Source organism: Podarcis cretensis (assembly GCF_951804945.1).
Source record: "Podarcis cretensis genome assembly, chromosome: 11".
NCBI lineage: Eukaryota > Metazoa > Chordata > Lepidosauria > Squamata > Lacertidae > Podarcis > Podarcis cretensis.
Window position 1 is genome coordinate 43434910 of NC_137180.1, and position 16313 is coordinate 43451222.

The 16313-nt window shown below is 43.8% G+C and overlaps 2 protein-coding genes across 2 annotated transcripts; one reads left to right on the plus strand and one right to left on the minus strand.

Moving 5' to 3' along the window:
- The first annotated feature begins 2256 nt into the window (after positions 1–2256).
- On the plus strand, positions 2257–13562 carry CDC20B (cell division cycle 20B). Its single transcript, XM_079995207.1, has 4 exons — positions 2257–2405; positions 3242–3313; positions 7559–7765; positions 12575–13562. Exons 1-4 carry the CDS (start codon positions 2343–2345, stop codon positions 12818–12820), a joined length of 588 nt encoding a protein of 195 aa, XP_079851333.1. The 5' UTR covers positions 2257–2342; the 3' UTR covers positions 12821–13562.
- On the minus strand, positions 8730–11594 carry GPX8 (glutathione peroxidase 8 (putative)). The gene is made up of 3 exons (XM_079995136.1): positions 11333–11594; positions 9991–10252; positions 8730–9314 (listed from the first exon to the last, which is right to left on the minus strand). The coding sequence occupies exons 1-3, from the start codon at positions 11549–11551 to the stop codon at positions 9151–9153; spliced, it is 645 nt and encodes a 214-aa protein (XP_079851262.1). The 5' UTR covers positions 11552–11594; the 3' UTR covers positions 8730–9150.
- Positions 13563–16313: the final 2751 nt, after the last annotated feature.

Sequence of the window (16313 nt, forward strand, 5' to 3'; positions counted from 1 at the left end):
GGAGGAGCCTCATGAGAACAGCATATACATCATCATGAACTTTTATGATTCTTTAAAATAAAAGGGAGGAGTCAAGTGCAATTCTCTTCCCGTTTGTGACTGTGGGCTAAGGGCCTAGTTCTCATTGAGGTGGGTACCTTATGTTTGGATTATACCACCTCAGACTACAGTGGGTGGATTCTTACAATACTGAATGCTCTTGCATACAGAGTATAGACCCCCTGCACATAGAGAACTAGAGATCAGGGAACAACTTCTAGTTTCTTTCTTTCTTTTAAGTAAGTCTTTATTGGTTTAAAATACAAACGTAAAATGAAGGTAAGTATAGAAAAGTTAAATACAAAAAAACAACACATCAAGACATAAAAGAAAAAAATTAAAAAGACAAAAAAGAAAAAGAACCAAAAATTTGTACAAAATTATGTCTATCAAATAAAAATTTCTGCATAAAACTTCCAATCGTTCTCATTATACGGTTTCTGTTGTCATGGTTTTATTGCACAGCTTTACTTTATACCCTTTTTCATACATTCCACTAGAGTACAACTTCTGGTTTCTACGTGGGAAATTTTTAAATGTTTGATATGGAGCTCACCCTTGGGGGATTGCAGTCGTCCCCTTGATTCGCCCAGTCCTCTTGCTAATTTTTTTAATCTGAAACCAGCCTTGTGAATGCTAATTGAACCCTGCACCACAAACCTCAGTCTCCCCCCAGCTAGCCCCCCAACCTGCCTGCTTTCTTACAACCAGTCCAGGAGCTGGCACTGCCTGTCACCTTCCTCTTCCTTAGGGCCCCTCTAAGGCCCCTCCCACAATTTATTGCACAATCATGATTATTTGGGCTCACGAGGCAATCGGGGGAGTTATATGCAATCACACTTTCAGTACTGCTTGTGCCTGGGGCAGTCACTCTGCTTCATTTCCAATCAGTGCATATTCCGTAACTGCCTGCTGAAATCCTATATATTTTTGTTTGTTGTGCTACAGCACTTCTCCAGAGAGCAAACACAGAACAAATCAATGAAGCAAAACTGGGCTTTATTTCACCCGGGTCACAGACCCAGTTTGGCACCCCCTCATGCACATTTGCATGTACACATACACACACTCAGGCTGGGAATTTCAATGGTGTCCTCAGCCCCCCCCCCCATGGTTCTGCCACCACCAGTGGTTACAATGTCGGACTAGGATCTGGGAGACCTGAGTTCAAATCGCCACTCAGCCACAAAGCTTCTTGTGTGACCTTGTGGCAGTAACAGTCTCTCAGCCTGACCACAGGTTGTTGTGAGGATAAAATGGGAAGGAGGAAAACGATGGAACCCCCTTGAGCTCCTTGGAGGAAAATGTGATATAGAAATGCAATAAAATAAAATATTTAATGCACCATTTCTGCTTTAAGAACACATTGCAGGCTACACCCACAATAAAACACCAGACTGGAGAGGCCCAAAGTCTCAGTGCTGTCCCTTGCACAACTCAGCCTGTGCCTCTCTTTGGTGCTCCGGTTGTGTGTTCATGTTTTTAAATTCAATGCTTGTATGTTTATTATTACGTTCAATAAAAATCTTGGAAAAGAAAAGAACTAATAATTTGCTGCCCTTTCCAGACAACGCCCCCCCCCATCAGCCGCGGTGGGGGCTTGTTAGGATCGCGTCTCAAGTTACACCAGCCACCTCCCGGGGACCACAGCCTGGAAGGGATCTTCTCCCAGGAGATCGGTTGGGGAAGGGGGCGAGCCAGGCCCTTCCGCGCTTCTTTGCCCGCCGCCGCGCTCTTTGGCGTTGCTGTTACCTGCTCTACCCGCGCGGCCCCGCGGCAAACAATGGAGGAGTTTCCGCGTCGTGCAGCAGAAGCGGGGCTTTGCCCGGGATCGGAAGAAAAGACTGAAGGGAAAGAGGAGGAGGCGGGGGCCGCGCCGTCCGGGCGAACGTTGCGCGCCGCCGCGTTCCAACGAAGGGAAACTCCTTACGTCAGAACACCGGTTCAGCCAATCAGGCGTCGGGGCAAGGGATTCCCGCTCTACTTGCCGCTTGTTCTGTCTCTTTAAATGGTTCCAACCGAGGAGAGACCTCAGTGGAGATTGGGAATAGGGTAACGCAGCAAGGGGGTTCTCTGCGGAGACAAGCAGCAGGTGGGCATAGACCGGAGGAGGGGGAGAATAAGGTAGCCTCGGGAGAGCCTCTTGAGAAGCAGCAGGCAAGATCAGAAACTCCTCATTCCTCTAGCCGGGGGGGGGGGGGGGGAGAGGATTCCATCTAGTGGGGGCGGATCAGGAAAGAGAAGCGATTGTTCAGCTCCTGCACAGCTAGCTAAGTAAGAAGCCAGCAAGCCCCTCTTCAGAGATGGAGTGGAAGTTAGAAAGATTCGCAGCCCGGAAGGTCAAGACGGATGAAAGTGTGTTGTGGGTAAATCTACGTCCTTCAGTCTCTCTCCGCACCCCCATCACTTTTTTGTTGTTGCTATCTTTTATTTACTTTTTTCTTTACATTTATATCCTGCAAAATTTTAATTTCAACACTCAGTAGAGTGATCTGAATGCTCAGTGCATTAAGCACTGGCCAGCTTTACAATCCTACGCGTGTCTGCTCAGAAGTAAGTCTTATTTGAATTCAGTGGAGCTCCCCCCCCCCCCCCCATAATTAAAACTTCAACTATTAAGGGTGCAATCTTATGCACATAAGACCTGGGAGAAATCTCTTGTTTAATATGGTGGGACTCATTTCTGAATACACCCACATTAGTTTATGATGTTAGGGGGAAACTGTAGTGCGACTGACTTCTGAGCAAACACACTTTAGATCACTGTGTTAGAAAACCTTTGGAGGCCAAGACTGGGGAAAATAAAGGTCAGTGCCTCTAATTATTATTATGGGTCTGTTAGGGTGTATGTGGCGTTCCTTAAAAATAAGGACCATCTAATTCTAATACAATAAATTGCAAGTTATGGAAGGCTACACAGCCACACAGAAGTTCATTCTCTTTCCCAATCAAGACGTACTTCCAGATTAGTTAGGATGGGTAGAGGTTTTTTTTATTTTTACAAAACCCTATACAGAAATGCTGTCCCTTGCACCATGAGATGTAGGGGAGGGTGTATGCGAAAGGTCACTAGGCCTGGGCAAATGCAGCATATGGTTTGCTACAAGTCACCAAGAATATGAACTGAAGTCTGTACGGTTCAGACCTGATACCTAAAGGTTGAGTAGCGTTATTGTAACATCTCTGTACGTTTGCTTTCTAGGAGAAAATAATGAGAACTCTGGGGACAAACCTCCAACAGACCAGAAACCTAAGTTTGCAGATTCTGGCTAAGGTGAGTGTTTATAAAACTGCAGAACTGACTCTGCAAGCTTTTGATTGTCTGCTGCACTTTCGTGTCCTCTGGAAGAGAGTATGGGAGATGATAGGCATTGTGTAGTGGTTCTTTCCTCTGGCATAAGCTTACATGAATGTTCTAGGAGCCAAAACAGATGAATGTGTTAACAGTGAATAAATGTTGGTTGTGGCTATTTACTGTTGGGAATGTTTGGTGGTAGAAGCAGTGCTTTTTTCTGGGGGGACACAGGGCTACGCACACCCCTAAACATTTTGTGAATCTTGGTACTTTTGTCCATTTATTGTATTTATTTTCCCCAATTTGAACTATAAAATGGTGATTTTCTTATGTCAAAATGAGAGAACCCCTACACATTTTTTTAAGAAAAAAAAGAGCACTGGGTAGAAGCAATTCTGCATCGTAAGTGAGAAGGAGCAGACGCTGAATGTGAACACAGGAATGTACCGCTTTGGCAGTGCAGTACTAGCTGGCTGTTTTGGATACCTGCTGTTTTACAGCTGCTGGTTGCACTCCATACTGTTGCATTCCCAAACACCGTAAATGTAATGGGAGTGCGCCCCCTTGTGAACACTACTGGGATGCCCAGCTTTAAAATAGGTGCTTAAAATTCCAGATTTATTGCCTTGGCTCTGCAGTCAGAATCACTAAATCATTCTTTAACCAGCTTGACAACAGGGTGGCTTTTTATTTTTATATTTTGGATGTCTTACCCACTCTTTATCATAGGGTCCTAAGGCAGGTGTCAATGATATAAATGTAGTAAAATCAGTTAAAATGATTCAGAAGAAAATGTTGCGTTCTAATCTATCTATATACATACACAGACGTATATAGTCAAAAGACTGGGGCAAAGAGGTGTGTCGCCTACAAATGAAGAAAGCTATACAACAAGGGTGCCCTTTGCACCTCTGCCCAGCTTCCCTGTTGTCGGAGTGACCCTGCTGTGAAGCTGTCTCTCTCTGTGTGTGTGGTGGAATGGCAGTGTATTGTTAGCTGGATGAATATCTGAAAGGCACCAGCTGACATTCAGCTGCCAGCCTACGGCACATATTGTGATCATCTGACAACCGCAGGGGTTTGTATAGTAAGACCTTCGAAAATGTTCTGGCATTATTTGAGCACACTCATTAGCTGCTTTGCAGAGTTCTGAACGTCACAACAGTCTTCTTCAAGCATAGTTGTTCAGAGCAACAGTAAAATAAAGGAATAAAGTGATTTTTATGGATGGGTCTGGTCACCTTGAAGTGCTTGGGAGGTTCTGGGAACTAGGATATATCTAATCTTAATGAATGTAACTTACCCAATATCAATGGCTGCATTAAAAGTAAATCAGCTTCCATATATGCAGGGCACTGGACACCTAATATTGATGCCCTCTACAATATTCCTTTCATTATCCCATTTTGTTTTACTTCTGCACTGGGCAGCCATAAAAAGGTTATTGTAAGCAGCCATTGACAACCTGGTGCCCTCTAGCTGTTTTGAATTACAACTTCAATCAGCTCCAGCCTCTGTGCTGGCTAGGTGTGATGGGAGTTGCAGTCCGAAACAGCTGGAAAGCACCAGGTTTACAAAGCCTGGTCTAAAAGCTTGCACTGTTTCCAAACAGCTGTTTATTTTAACAAGAGATGTTGTTTCATGTGGCATCTCTCATCCTGGAATATCCATTTGATTCTGTTTGACCTCTTTCTGTGTGTTTGTATGTGATGGCTTGGCAGTGTACTATTAGTTAGCTGTTGTACCTATTCCAGCAACTAAATACACTTCCATATCATTGCATGACCATGCGTCATAGGCTAAATGCTTTCCATTTGTCTCTGATGGAAGAAGATCGTTAACGGCCACTGCTGCGGAAACCCACCAGTGCCTGCGGCGTTGTGAAAACTTGCAATAAGATAGTCTGTTTCTGATCAAACTGTCGGCTTTTATGAATTTGTTCCCTGCTCTTTCCAACTCTGGCCAGTTGCTTAACTCATCCCTTCCAGACTAGCTTGTCTGCTGAAGTGAATATATTGCCATATGGTGAAAGCGAAGAAAGTAGAAATAACAGTGATGGCCAGGGTGGGGAACCTCAAGCTTGGGGGCCAAATGTCACTCTCCAGGCCTCTCGGCTCCCCCAAGGCAGTGGTCCCTCCCCAGGCCCCACCCTTAATGGTCCTGCTCTGTGACGTCCTTGAATGTTTTGGCCCAGCTGGAATGTGTCCTTGAATTGCAATTATGCCTCTTGCTTGCATGGATGAATTATATGTAAAAACCTCTGGCTTTTGCATGGCTGGAATACAGCCTACTCTACAAAGATTAAGAGGGACGCTGGTGGCGCTGTGGGTTAAACCACAGAGCCTAGAACTTGCTGATCAGAAGGTCGGCGGTTCGAATCCCTGCGACGGGGTGAGCTCCCGTTGCTCGGTCCCTGCTCCTGCCCACCTAGCAGTTCGAAAGCACATCAAAGTGCAAGTAGATAAATAGGTACTGCTCCAGTGGGAAGGTAAATGGCGTTTCCGTGCGCTGCTCTGGTTCGCCAGAAGCGGCTTAGTCATGCTGGCCACATGACCCGGAAGCTGTACGCCGGCTCCCTCGGCCAATAAAGCGGGATGAGCGCCGCAACCCCAGAGTCGGCCACGACTGGACCTAATGGTCAGGGGTCCCTTTACCTTACAAAGATTAAGAGGCACACCTGTTGCTCCACCTAGTGGCATGCATCCCCCAAAAGGCAATGTGGTCCTCAAATTGGGAAAAAAGTTTTCCATCTCTGCACTGTGGCTTTGGGAGTCCAACGCAGGAGATGGGGATCTAGCCCCTGAGATCCTCTGGCACAAAGATAAGTCGCATCCTTGGTAGATTAAGCAGACATAAGACTGTCTCTCCTCAATGCCAAGGATGTTTATAAGGATCAAGGGATTTCAGAAAAGTGGCATTCAGAAGCAATGTCATATACAAAGGGGAAACTCTCAGTCAGACTGTATGCTAAAGACTTCTGGAGGACCCATATCACTGGGGTGTGCAAGTGTCTATTACAAGAGAAGTCACTGCTGTTCTGAAATTCTGCTTCTTCTGCACGTGCAAATTGTTCCCAGTGTGTAATGGCAGTATTTATAACCAGCAATGGTTACATTCATTCTTTGTTCCACATTCTAGTCTGCATTACCCTTCACACATGTACAAAATATGCAAGAGAGATTCAATGCACATTTGAGCCTCATGTTTCAACACTAAAGTTCACACAATCTTCTCCATGCAATCTTTCAATGTGTGAGCCAACCCCACTGCACAACTCTGCACAGTGAGGTGTTTTATAGTGTTCTTGTCTCCATCGTTATTAACTTTCAGGGGGAATCCCTGTTTACCCAGGTATCTGGTGGCTGAGGAACACTCCTGGCAACCCCAAGATCATTGGTGGAGGAATATTTTTAACTGCTTTTAGAATGTTTTAAACTGTAGCTGCTTTTAGATTTTATTTTATTAATAATGCGTTAACTGTTTTAGAACATTTCTGCTTTGCTTTTTAATTGTGCCTCTGTTTGCCACTCTGGGAGGAAGGTGGGATATCAATTCAATAAATAAACAAAAATATTCCCACTTGACACCTGCAAGCTCAAGCAACTTCAGAAGGAGTTCTAATCATGTACCAATGTATGAATACCATACAAGGAGGATCTTCTCCCCTATTGCCATTTAGGATTCTTCCTCAACTTGCGAAGAGCTTTAGACATGTACATCGGTACACCAACATAACCCCTTCTGATGTAGCATGAACATGGGGACATCAGGGAAGTGTGGCAATTCCATAGCCACCTCCACACCTTCTTTCATCATGCTGAGGTTTGTGGGGGGCTTGTCATATGTTCCCTCTCTGAATAGACTATTTCAGCAAGCAGGGTATAGTGGTGCCTCGGGTTAAGAACATAATTCATTCTGGAGGTCCGTTCTTAACCTGAAACTGTTCTTAACCTGAGGTAACACTTTAGCTAATGGGGCCTCCCGTTGCTGCCGCGCGATTTCTGTTCTCATCCTGAGGTAAAGTTCTTAACCTGAGGTACTATTTCTGGGTTAGTGGAGTCTGTAACCTGAAGCGTCTGTAACCTGAAGCATCTGTAACCTGAGGTACCACTGTATTAGGATGTGATATTGAGCAATTGCTAACTTCATCTGTTCAAACAGCATGGGGTGAAATGTTTGAACTGCTGAGTTTACCAAAAGCCCAAATAATCCTTATCTATACAGGACACAACTGACACCAAGCAGCACAGGAGACAAACATCACAGGTGGATGATCAATATTTCCCAATAACTGAGGTACGGATTCTTTTGTATGGGACTCCCAATATGAACTGTATTGGTAAGCTACCATTCTCCATGCAAAATAAAGTAGAGAAACAATTATTACACTTTTTAGTTTGTTTGTTTTTTTGTAGTATGCAGAGGAGAACTTACTAATGGTTAAACTTGCTATGCTCTTACACTGGTATTTATGAATGGCCTGCCATGACCATGGGATGTGGAGGGGAGGGCATGCAGGATATCTGTCAGCAAAGGACCGTGTTAAGGAAGCTTTTGACATCATGGCAACAGTTTCCCCAAAGTCAGCATTTCTTACTGGAACTGTAGGGATAAAGGGTGTCCATTCATTTGTAAAGGTTCCTTTTTGGAGTGACTACTGCAGTAGAATCTGAACCTGCTCTTGTCATTTGGGGCCCCCAAATATTGACCACCAAACTAGTTCCTGTCCGTGTGGCCCCCAGAAGAATGTAAGATGGAACTTTTGCCACGCTAAACACTGACGGTTGTCCCACCTCTCTTTTCACCAGAAGTCCCGCCTCCTTTTAAGATCGCATTCCATAATTCTGTTTCTTGGTCGTACTACAGCAGTGATGGGGAACCTTGGGTCAAATCTGGTCCTTCAGGCCTATCAGTCTGGTTCTAAGGAGTCTCCCCCCCCCCCCAAAAAAAAAAAACCTATTTGGGTGGTTATTTCTGTAAACTCTGGAGTTCTTCCAAGTCTGCTGATACCTCCCTCTTGTATGTGGATAGTGGTGCTTTGGTTTCTTAAGTGTCCACACTCACAAGACTGAATTTGCTATTAGTATGTAGGAAAATTATAATTTCCCTCTCTTCCCCCCTTAAGCAGTATGCTCCAGTTTACTCTATAGTGCATCGTGCAATAGAAAATTATTTTGGAAACCAGTGTATAGAAGAGAACACTCCAAACAGACTTGGCTTATTCTATCTCTTTTTTAAAAATAAATCTTCTTCATAAAAACTATTTACATTTTTTTTGTTACCCCCCCCCCCCTTCCACCTCACCCCACCCTCAATGGAGCATGCATTTCCTGCTGTTGTTGATAAAATGCTAGATTTTATCAGCTTTAAACAGAATGATTCAATTGCAGGACAATTTCTCAGGCTGTACTTTCATTATTGGGTTAAATAGTGTTACTTGAGTTATTTGGCAAATGGTGTTTTAAGTCACCTGCTGGGAAAGAAAGAATACCTTATTTTGATTTGTCTAGGACAGGGGTAGAGAACATGTGGTCCTCCAGATGGGACTACAATTCCCATTATCCATGACCATGGGCCAGATCCAGGGCTCAGTTGAGTGAAGTACACAGCATACTGATCCTTCTCTTTGCTTCCCAAGGGCTCAGGTGGTTTAAGAGCTGCTCATTAAATGGAAGAGTTTTCTGTCAAAAGCTAACAAAATTTTATCCAGTAAGAAAAACCACTGCTTGTCCAGCTTTTACCATTATTAAGCAGGAATGTACTAAGGGCCGAGGAGAGATGTTGCCCTGTGGAATCCAAAAGGCACACCCGCTTTGTCAGAGGTCGTCTCTTTTTTTCAAAATGATCTGCCTAACCAGAGCAGCTATATCTGGCTTGATGCTTTCTATGGGCTCTTCGGGTCTCCAGAACTTCACGACTTTCCCATCTGGGCTGATGAGATACTTCCAGAAATTCCACTGAGGCATAGTTTTGGAGGAATCTGCAAGAACAACACAAGATTAGTTTGTATTGCAAGCAGAAAGGGGCACCATTCAGATTTTTTAAAAAAACAAAACAAAAACAAAACCCCCTTATAAGAACAGAAGAATGTTAGAATCCTAGAACTGTAGGGTTCGGGGGGGGGGGGCTCCAAGGGTCATCTAGCACAACCCCTTGCAATGCAGGAATCACAGCTAAAGAATCCCTGACAGATGACAGAAGACCGAGCTGCTGGCTCAGGCCAGGGGTCCATCTTAGTCCAGCATCCTGTTCTCATAGCGGCCCACCACTGCCGTTTTCAGAAACTGGTATTCTGAAGCGTACTGCCTCCAAAAGATGCGTCAAAGTGCCACTGAGATCAATAGGAATGATGATCTTAGCTCCTACTGATTCTCTGGACTGCCAAATTCTTCCTCCTGATGAATTACAGTAATATGAAACTAGGAGCTAATCATTATTGCTGATCAACACACGATCCATAGCTGCCTTTCCACATCTCTGCTCATCTCTCCCCTTTGCTTAATTCAGTGGGGTTAGGATTTCATCTTAAGGGCTAGAATCTTGGTGGTGGTTTTAAAAAAACAAGATTCTTGGGAAGCTGGGTTCTGTGTCCAGTACCACATTTTGTATGTTTTCCTGTCCACTTTCCCCCTAGAGGTAATGCTGTACATGCTTACCTATTAGAAATTGAAATGCTGGCGATGCTTCACTTCCTATAATCTTTATTTTCTTGAAAATGGGGAAAGTGACTCTGTAATTTGATTTTGCAAGATATTCAATCCGCTGGCTTGTGTCTGGCTCCATTTCCCCATACTGATTACAGGGGAAGGCTAGCACTGTGAAGTGGTATGGTCCAAACTCCCTATGCAGTTCCTGCAGCATGATGTAATTTTTTTCTGTGTGCTGGCAGTAACTAGCCACGTTAACAACCAGAGACGCCTTCAGGGAGACAGAAAACAGGGCAGTGAGAAAGAAAGAGGATGAGAGACTGCTTATGCCGAGGTTAACAAAATGGCTTTACATTCTGACCATCTCAGTTATTTAAATGTAGGAAAAGTATACATGTTCAGCTTAGCTTCAATTGCAGAAAAACAGCCATCCATCTATTCAGCATTGTTTTAGCCACTGGCTGCCACAAAGTAAACTTCTTCAATTGCAGGAAGGAAAATATTAATACCAGTGATTGCTGCTTAGGACGTCTCTCCCCCACTCTGGAGAAATTGCAGGGATTATGTAAACCATCAGGACAACTTCAATTCACTGAAATACATTGGCTAGATTATTCCTAATGTTAACAAAATCCAATTGTTGACAGTAACAGATGCATTTTTTAAAAAAAGAAATGGGACTATTAAAAAGTCCAAGAATCAAACTCATCAACTGTTTGCATTTCACAATAGTTAGCCATTGGATTCTGCAGACGTTTGCAGCTTCTGTAATAAAACAAGAGAATCATTTTGATGACTTACAAAAAAACAGGCCTGTTAGAGCAGACCAAGAGGCCAGCTGGATCAGACCCTTTGTTGACAAGAACCAGATTACTCTGGAAGGCTCACAAGCAGCACAGGAAGGCACCAGCCCCCCCCCCCCCTGTAGATGCTAGATCAGGAACGGGAAACCCATAGTTCAACAGGTGTTGCTGAACTACAGCTTCCATTTGCCCTGAACGTTGGCCGTGCAGGCTGGGGCTAATGGGAGTTCAAGTCTAACAGATCCCGTTCTGTGTGCTAGATGTTCATTGCATCTGATATTAGGAGAAACCTTGCCGTTGCTGAAACTACTTTGTTGGAAGTTAGAACGTCTCCATTTACACCAGCAAATATTATGAACTGTTTCTTGTACTCAAGAGACTTGGATTCCCACTCCCAGTATTCTTCTAACTGCTAAGATAAATCTACATTCACAGTGTTGTTTTTTACAACCAGCCTGCATCTCAAAGGACGTAAAATGTCATTATTATGCACGGAAAGGACAATCGCTCCATGCAAAGATTTCAGAAACAAAATACGTGTCACTTACTTTGCCTCTGTATTTCTCCAACGAAACGGCCCTGCCTTTCGGATCCATCACTTCAAAGGAATAGAAGTCTTTGACTTTGGGCTTCAAGTACTTTAGTTGCAGCAGTCCCAGTATGGCTGTGAACAAAACCATAGAGAAGAAAATGATTAAAATCCTGGTTTTCAGCCTCGAGCTTTTCAAAGGATACGCTGTCAGAGGCAGAGGCAGAGGCGGCTCCATTTTGGAGGATTTTGGGGGAAGTCTAAGCAGGCCTGGAATGTGAAGGAGGAGCTGAAACACAAAACTCGCAGCAGCTTGGAAAGGGAGGTGGAAGAGGGAGCCAGAATGCAGGCTGTGTCCTCCCCCCCCCTCCCCAGCCCACACTTTGCCTAAAGTTCTAGGCTGCAGGGCCTAGAAACTGGATTATTTTTTTTCTTTAGAAGAAATTTATTGACAGCAAGTCAGCATTTTAGATCCCCCTTTCCATTTAAATGCAATGCCTTCTGTTTTACAATTTGGCAACAAACCATATTTTCTTCTTGCTTTCCTTCTCCCCCACATTTTTCTCCCAGACTGTCATCTGATCTATGGTTATGCAGGGGGTTAGAGTTGTTGTTGTTGTTGTTGTTGTTGTTGTTGTTGTTGTTGTTGTTGTTCTTCTTCTTCTTCTTCTTCTTCTTCTTCTTCTTCTTCTTCTTCTTCTTCTCTTGATTGGTTTCATTAGAAATTGGTCTATTCATCTTGCAAATGAACTAGTGGGCATAATCTGATTCTCAGAAATCGCTTTGTTAATGTTAACGAGAATGTATGTAAAGCACCTTGAACAGTTAGAAAGAGTAGGTTGGATCCAGGGCAAACAAACAAGCACAGGCATGTCTACTCAGAAGTAAGTCCCATCAAGTTCAAAGAGGCTTATCCCCAGGTTAGTTGCACTTAATTCCCACTGGGACAAATAGGGCTCTTATCCTGTCAGGCTTTACACTTTTATTTCACTGATACCTAAATGCCGCTAACTCACAGCACAGTTTCTATACCAGCCTAGTAAATCCCTCTGAGTTAAATTGGTCTTATTTCCAGGTAAGTGCAGACTTACTCTGGAACCACTCTATAAATAATAATAGCAACAACCATAACTATTGAAACAATATTTGACTGCACAAAACCTAATCCATTAATTTATAGTGTGTTTAATAAATATAAACAACTTTATAAACTATTATGTATCACCATTGTTATCACTTTACTGCTTTTTGTTTTAAACAGACTCCAGGCAAGACTTCCTATTCACATTTTAAAAGTTCCCTTGTGAAGAAACTGGCATCTTCTCCAGTTGCTAGTAGCCCAATTTCCACAAGGTGGCAGCAGTCACGCAGCAGAAACCAAGTGGAGCAAAGTTTTGCAGAGAGTCCCTCTACCTCAGATGATGGGCCTGATCTGATGAAAATCATGACAGTTCCAAGTCAGTGTACAGAGATGGGTGATTCCCTCAAAGTAAAGGGGTTATTCTAGTCATTACTCCATAACTCCAGATTAATAAATGCAAAAAACTTGAAAATGATATACAGGTGGTATTTTAATAAATACCTAATAAACTAGCCAAGATGTAGAAGACTATATCAAGTAAATGCTGGAAAGGCAAACAGTCTGAAGGATCATTTTTTCATATGTGGTGGACTTGTAGAAAAGTGACAGGCTTTTGGGAAATGATACATAATGAATAGAAGAATATGTTTTAAATTGTGATCCCCAAAAGTCTGACACATTTCTTTTGGGAATAATACAGGGCGAGGTCCCAAAAAGTTGGTTAGATTGTTTATGTATGCTACCACAGCAGGCAGAATTTCGTAAGTGCAGAAATGGAAAGAAGAAGAGGTTCCAACAAAAGAGGAATGGACTTTAAAACTTTTGGACTGTATGGTGATGACGAAACTGACGGCAAAAATAAGAGACCAAAAAAGGTGAAATGTTTCTGGAAGAGTGGAGATCCTTTTCAGACTCTGAGAAAATGCTATAGTCAAATGAAATCGCAGGCAGGACTGCAAATATAAGCAAAGGAATGAGAATGATAAAGGAGTGTAATGTAGGATATATGTTATAGAAATAAGTATTACATTTAAGGCGGTAGATAAAGGATTTGAACAGAAATGTCATGGAAGGATGGGAAGTCAAAATTTTAAGGGAATGTTGCATTGAAACTGAATTGAATTTGCTAAATTGCAGGAAAATAAATAACAATTTATGGATCAAACAATGCACAAAAAAGGACAGATCTCTGCTTTCGGTCTCTGTAAGCTGAGTTTGGTAACATGGGGAAACTGTTCAACAATGCCACTACAGCTGACAGTGAACAAAACAGGTGTTTAAAGCCTAACATTGTTTTGGTGTAACCAAACAAATAGAACTCAACCAGTTTGGCACATCCTGATTAATATTATTACTAGTCTAACAACAACAACAACAACCTTCCACATGTCTCAAGGTGACATTTAAAGACCAGGTTCCTGAAAACCTGCATCTTCATCCCCTGACAGTTTCCTGCAACTTGTCACAAACATCCTTAAAACACAATTAGAAGTACTTCTCCAGTTAACCTGTGCCAGGAAGCAAGTCCTTTGCACTCGTGTGCACTGTCACAGCTGGAACAAGCTAAACTGTCATTTGCCAAAGGTGGGCTGGGTGGGTTTCTGAAGGGTCTGTATTCAAGATGAACCACAAAGCTACTGAAAGCCAAGTGCCATGAGAAATGTGGGTGGAACTGTGATTTGCGTATGAGCTGGAAATCACCACAGAAAGTGGGTGGGGAGCCTTTCTCAGGCTTGGGGCTGTGTCCTGCTCTGGGCAACTGCCGGGAGTCACCTGGGACCAGATGCAAAAGCATTTGTAACAATAGATGTGGCTCTTACTGTAGGCTACATTCCAGCTATATGGAAGTCAGAGGTCACTGCACACCCACCTGCGTTGTCTCTCCAACCAAGAAGGCCTTATCTGAGTTCATGGACACAGCCAGTGAGGCAAAAAGAGTTGAGGAGGACAAAGAGTGGGGCCAGTGAAAAGTGTGGCTGAGGAGAGGGGACACTGTTAAGTTGTGGATGAACATATCAGATGACACAGCGATTCTTCAAACAGCTCTTGTTTATTCACAGGCCAGAACAGAACTGAACTGAAGGGTTCAGCCAGCCTGCTTAAACAGAGCGCCACTACAACGCAACAGTAACCACTTTCTGTAACTATCCAATCACTGAATGTCACTTTCAATCCCTTATTTGCATATGTGGACCTGAGTGAAAACTATCTACAGTATCCCCTGCTGGCCCAGGGTGAGAACTTCAGTACATAACAGACACGGCCTAGGGAGGGTCCTAAGAGCCCAGATGTAGAGGGTTGGATGCACGGCTGGCCTTAGACATTTTGGCACCTGAGGCAGACCCCAAAATGGTGCCTCCTTCACTGCTGAGGAAGAAAGGATGAGGAAAGATCTACATCAGGAGTAAGAGAGGAAGAAAGATCTACCTTGGGAACAGCTGCCCCTGTGGATTTTGACACCTGAGGCGGTTGACTCGCTTGATCTTATGGGTGGGCTGGCCTTGAATAAAAATCTACATTAGGATCAGCTGCCGCTTTCACTTCACCTGGGTGGCTGGCCCTGGTATTTGGCCCCCGGGACTGAGGTTCACCGCCTCTACTCTCATACACACCAAACTGCCTGAGCACTGTTCTTGCTGGGTCTTCTTCCGAAAGCAGTGCCTGTCCCTTCATAAGCTCCGAGGCACTGAGAGACGATGCAACCACCCAGCCTTCTGCCCTTACTGACCCTCCTCTTGCCACCCCCTTCTGTCTGCTGTTGCCAGCAGCGCTGTAGCTTTGCCCCCATTGTAGTTGGAGTCAGTAGGGCAGTTAAATAATTTTAGGCTCTGGTTTTATCCTGCCATCTCCAGATGCCAAGATGTGGTCTGATAGGGCCCCGTAGTTAGATGGTAATGTTCATTATTGTGAGCCCTTGTGGTCCGTCTGCAGAGTGGGGCCCTAAAGTCCTGGCACCACTTCTGGGAGAGGAGATGGGATGAAGGGACTACTGAAACAACGGTGTGAGAGGCACAGGATTATATCCTCCCTTGCTGTTGCAGTGTTTTAAAGAGGTGAGTCGCCCAGTCTTTAGGAGATGACCCGACAAATACCAACTCACTTTTTAAAAAACGAATCAGCAAAGATTGTCCTGTGTTACAAGTTATGGTGCTGGTTAAAAGACTAGAATCCGTGGCTGAAAAGCTTTTGGTAGCCCTCAGCTATGCTTGCAATACTTCAGTTACAGGATTGTGGTGCTTGCATGTAGAGAAGGACTGTTGGGCTGCAGTTCAACATATATTTTACTCAAAAGTAACTTCAACAGAAATCAAATGGGACTTAAAAACCAAGGGCTGCCTTTTTCTCCACTTTCTTCTCAGAATATAATACAGAATTTACAAGCATTAAGCAAATCTGTACTGTTTTTCTCAAGGGAATATGTCATCTGCAACAAAATGTTGCAGTGTGGAGTGCTTCTGTTCACGATTCTAGTCAGCCTGGAGACTCCATTTCAACATGGGGCTCGAACCCACAACTCTGAGATTAAGTGTCTCATGCTCTACTGACGGAGCTACCAAGGAGATTTGGCTGGATCTGGGAGCAGACAGGAAGCCAGTAGTCTCTTCCTGCTGCCTGTTTTAAGGGTTCCAGGAAGGCTGCGTCCAAGGGAGAATCAAACGGCTTCTGGTGAGCCTGCCTTTCAAGACAAAGCAAGGCTGTGGCTGAGGGATTCCTGACAAAGCATACCAGTGAGGAATATGTGTTTAAGTTGAAAGTTAAGTTCTCATATAAAATTCCCTTCATGCCACTACATGAGTTTCACATTAGCCTCAAGAAGCGTATCATGTGAACTGGGCATTTATAGTGCAGTGGCAATTCCCAATATTAGGGTGCCTGGGGAAAGTGTTGCCTTAATCATGGTATTTGCTGCTAATAAAGA

What these genes read in the sequence shown, in the direction of transcription:
- CDC20B (XM_079995207.1), top strand. Translation starts at nt 2,343, where the DNA reads ATGGAGTGGAAGTTAGAAAGATTCGCAGCCCGGAAGGTCAAGACGGAT. An exon ending in CGGATGAAAGTGTGTTGTGG is followed by an intron (nt 2,406 to 3,241) that starts GTAAATCTACGT and finishes TTTGCTTTCTAG; the next exon opens with GAGAAAATAATGAGAACTCT. An exon ending in GTTTGCAGATTCTGGCTAAG is followed by an intron (nt 3,314 to 7,558) that starts GTGAGTGTTTAT and finishes TTATCTATACAG; the next exon opens with GACACAACTGACACCAAGCA.
- GPX8 (XM_079995136.1), bottom strand. Translation starts at nt 11,551, where the DNA reads ATGGAGCCGCCTCTGCCTCTGCCTCTGACAGCGTATCCTTTGAAAAGC. An exon ending in TGGAGAAATACAGAGGCAAA is followed by an intron (nt 10,253 to 11,332) that starts GTAAGTGACACG and finishes GTCTCCCTGAAG; the next exon opens with GCGTCTCTGGTTGTTAACGT. An exon ending in AGCATTTCAATTTCTAATAG is followed by an intron (nt 9,315 to 9,990) that starts GTAAGCATGTAC and finishes TTGTTCTTGCAG; the next exon opens with ATTCCTCCAAAACTATGCCT.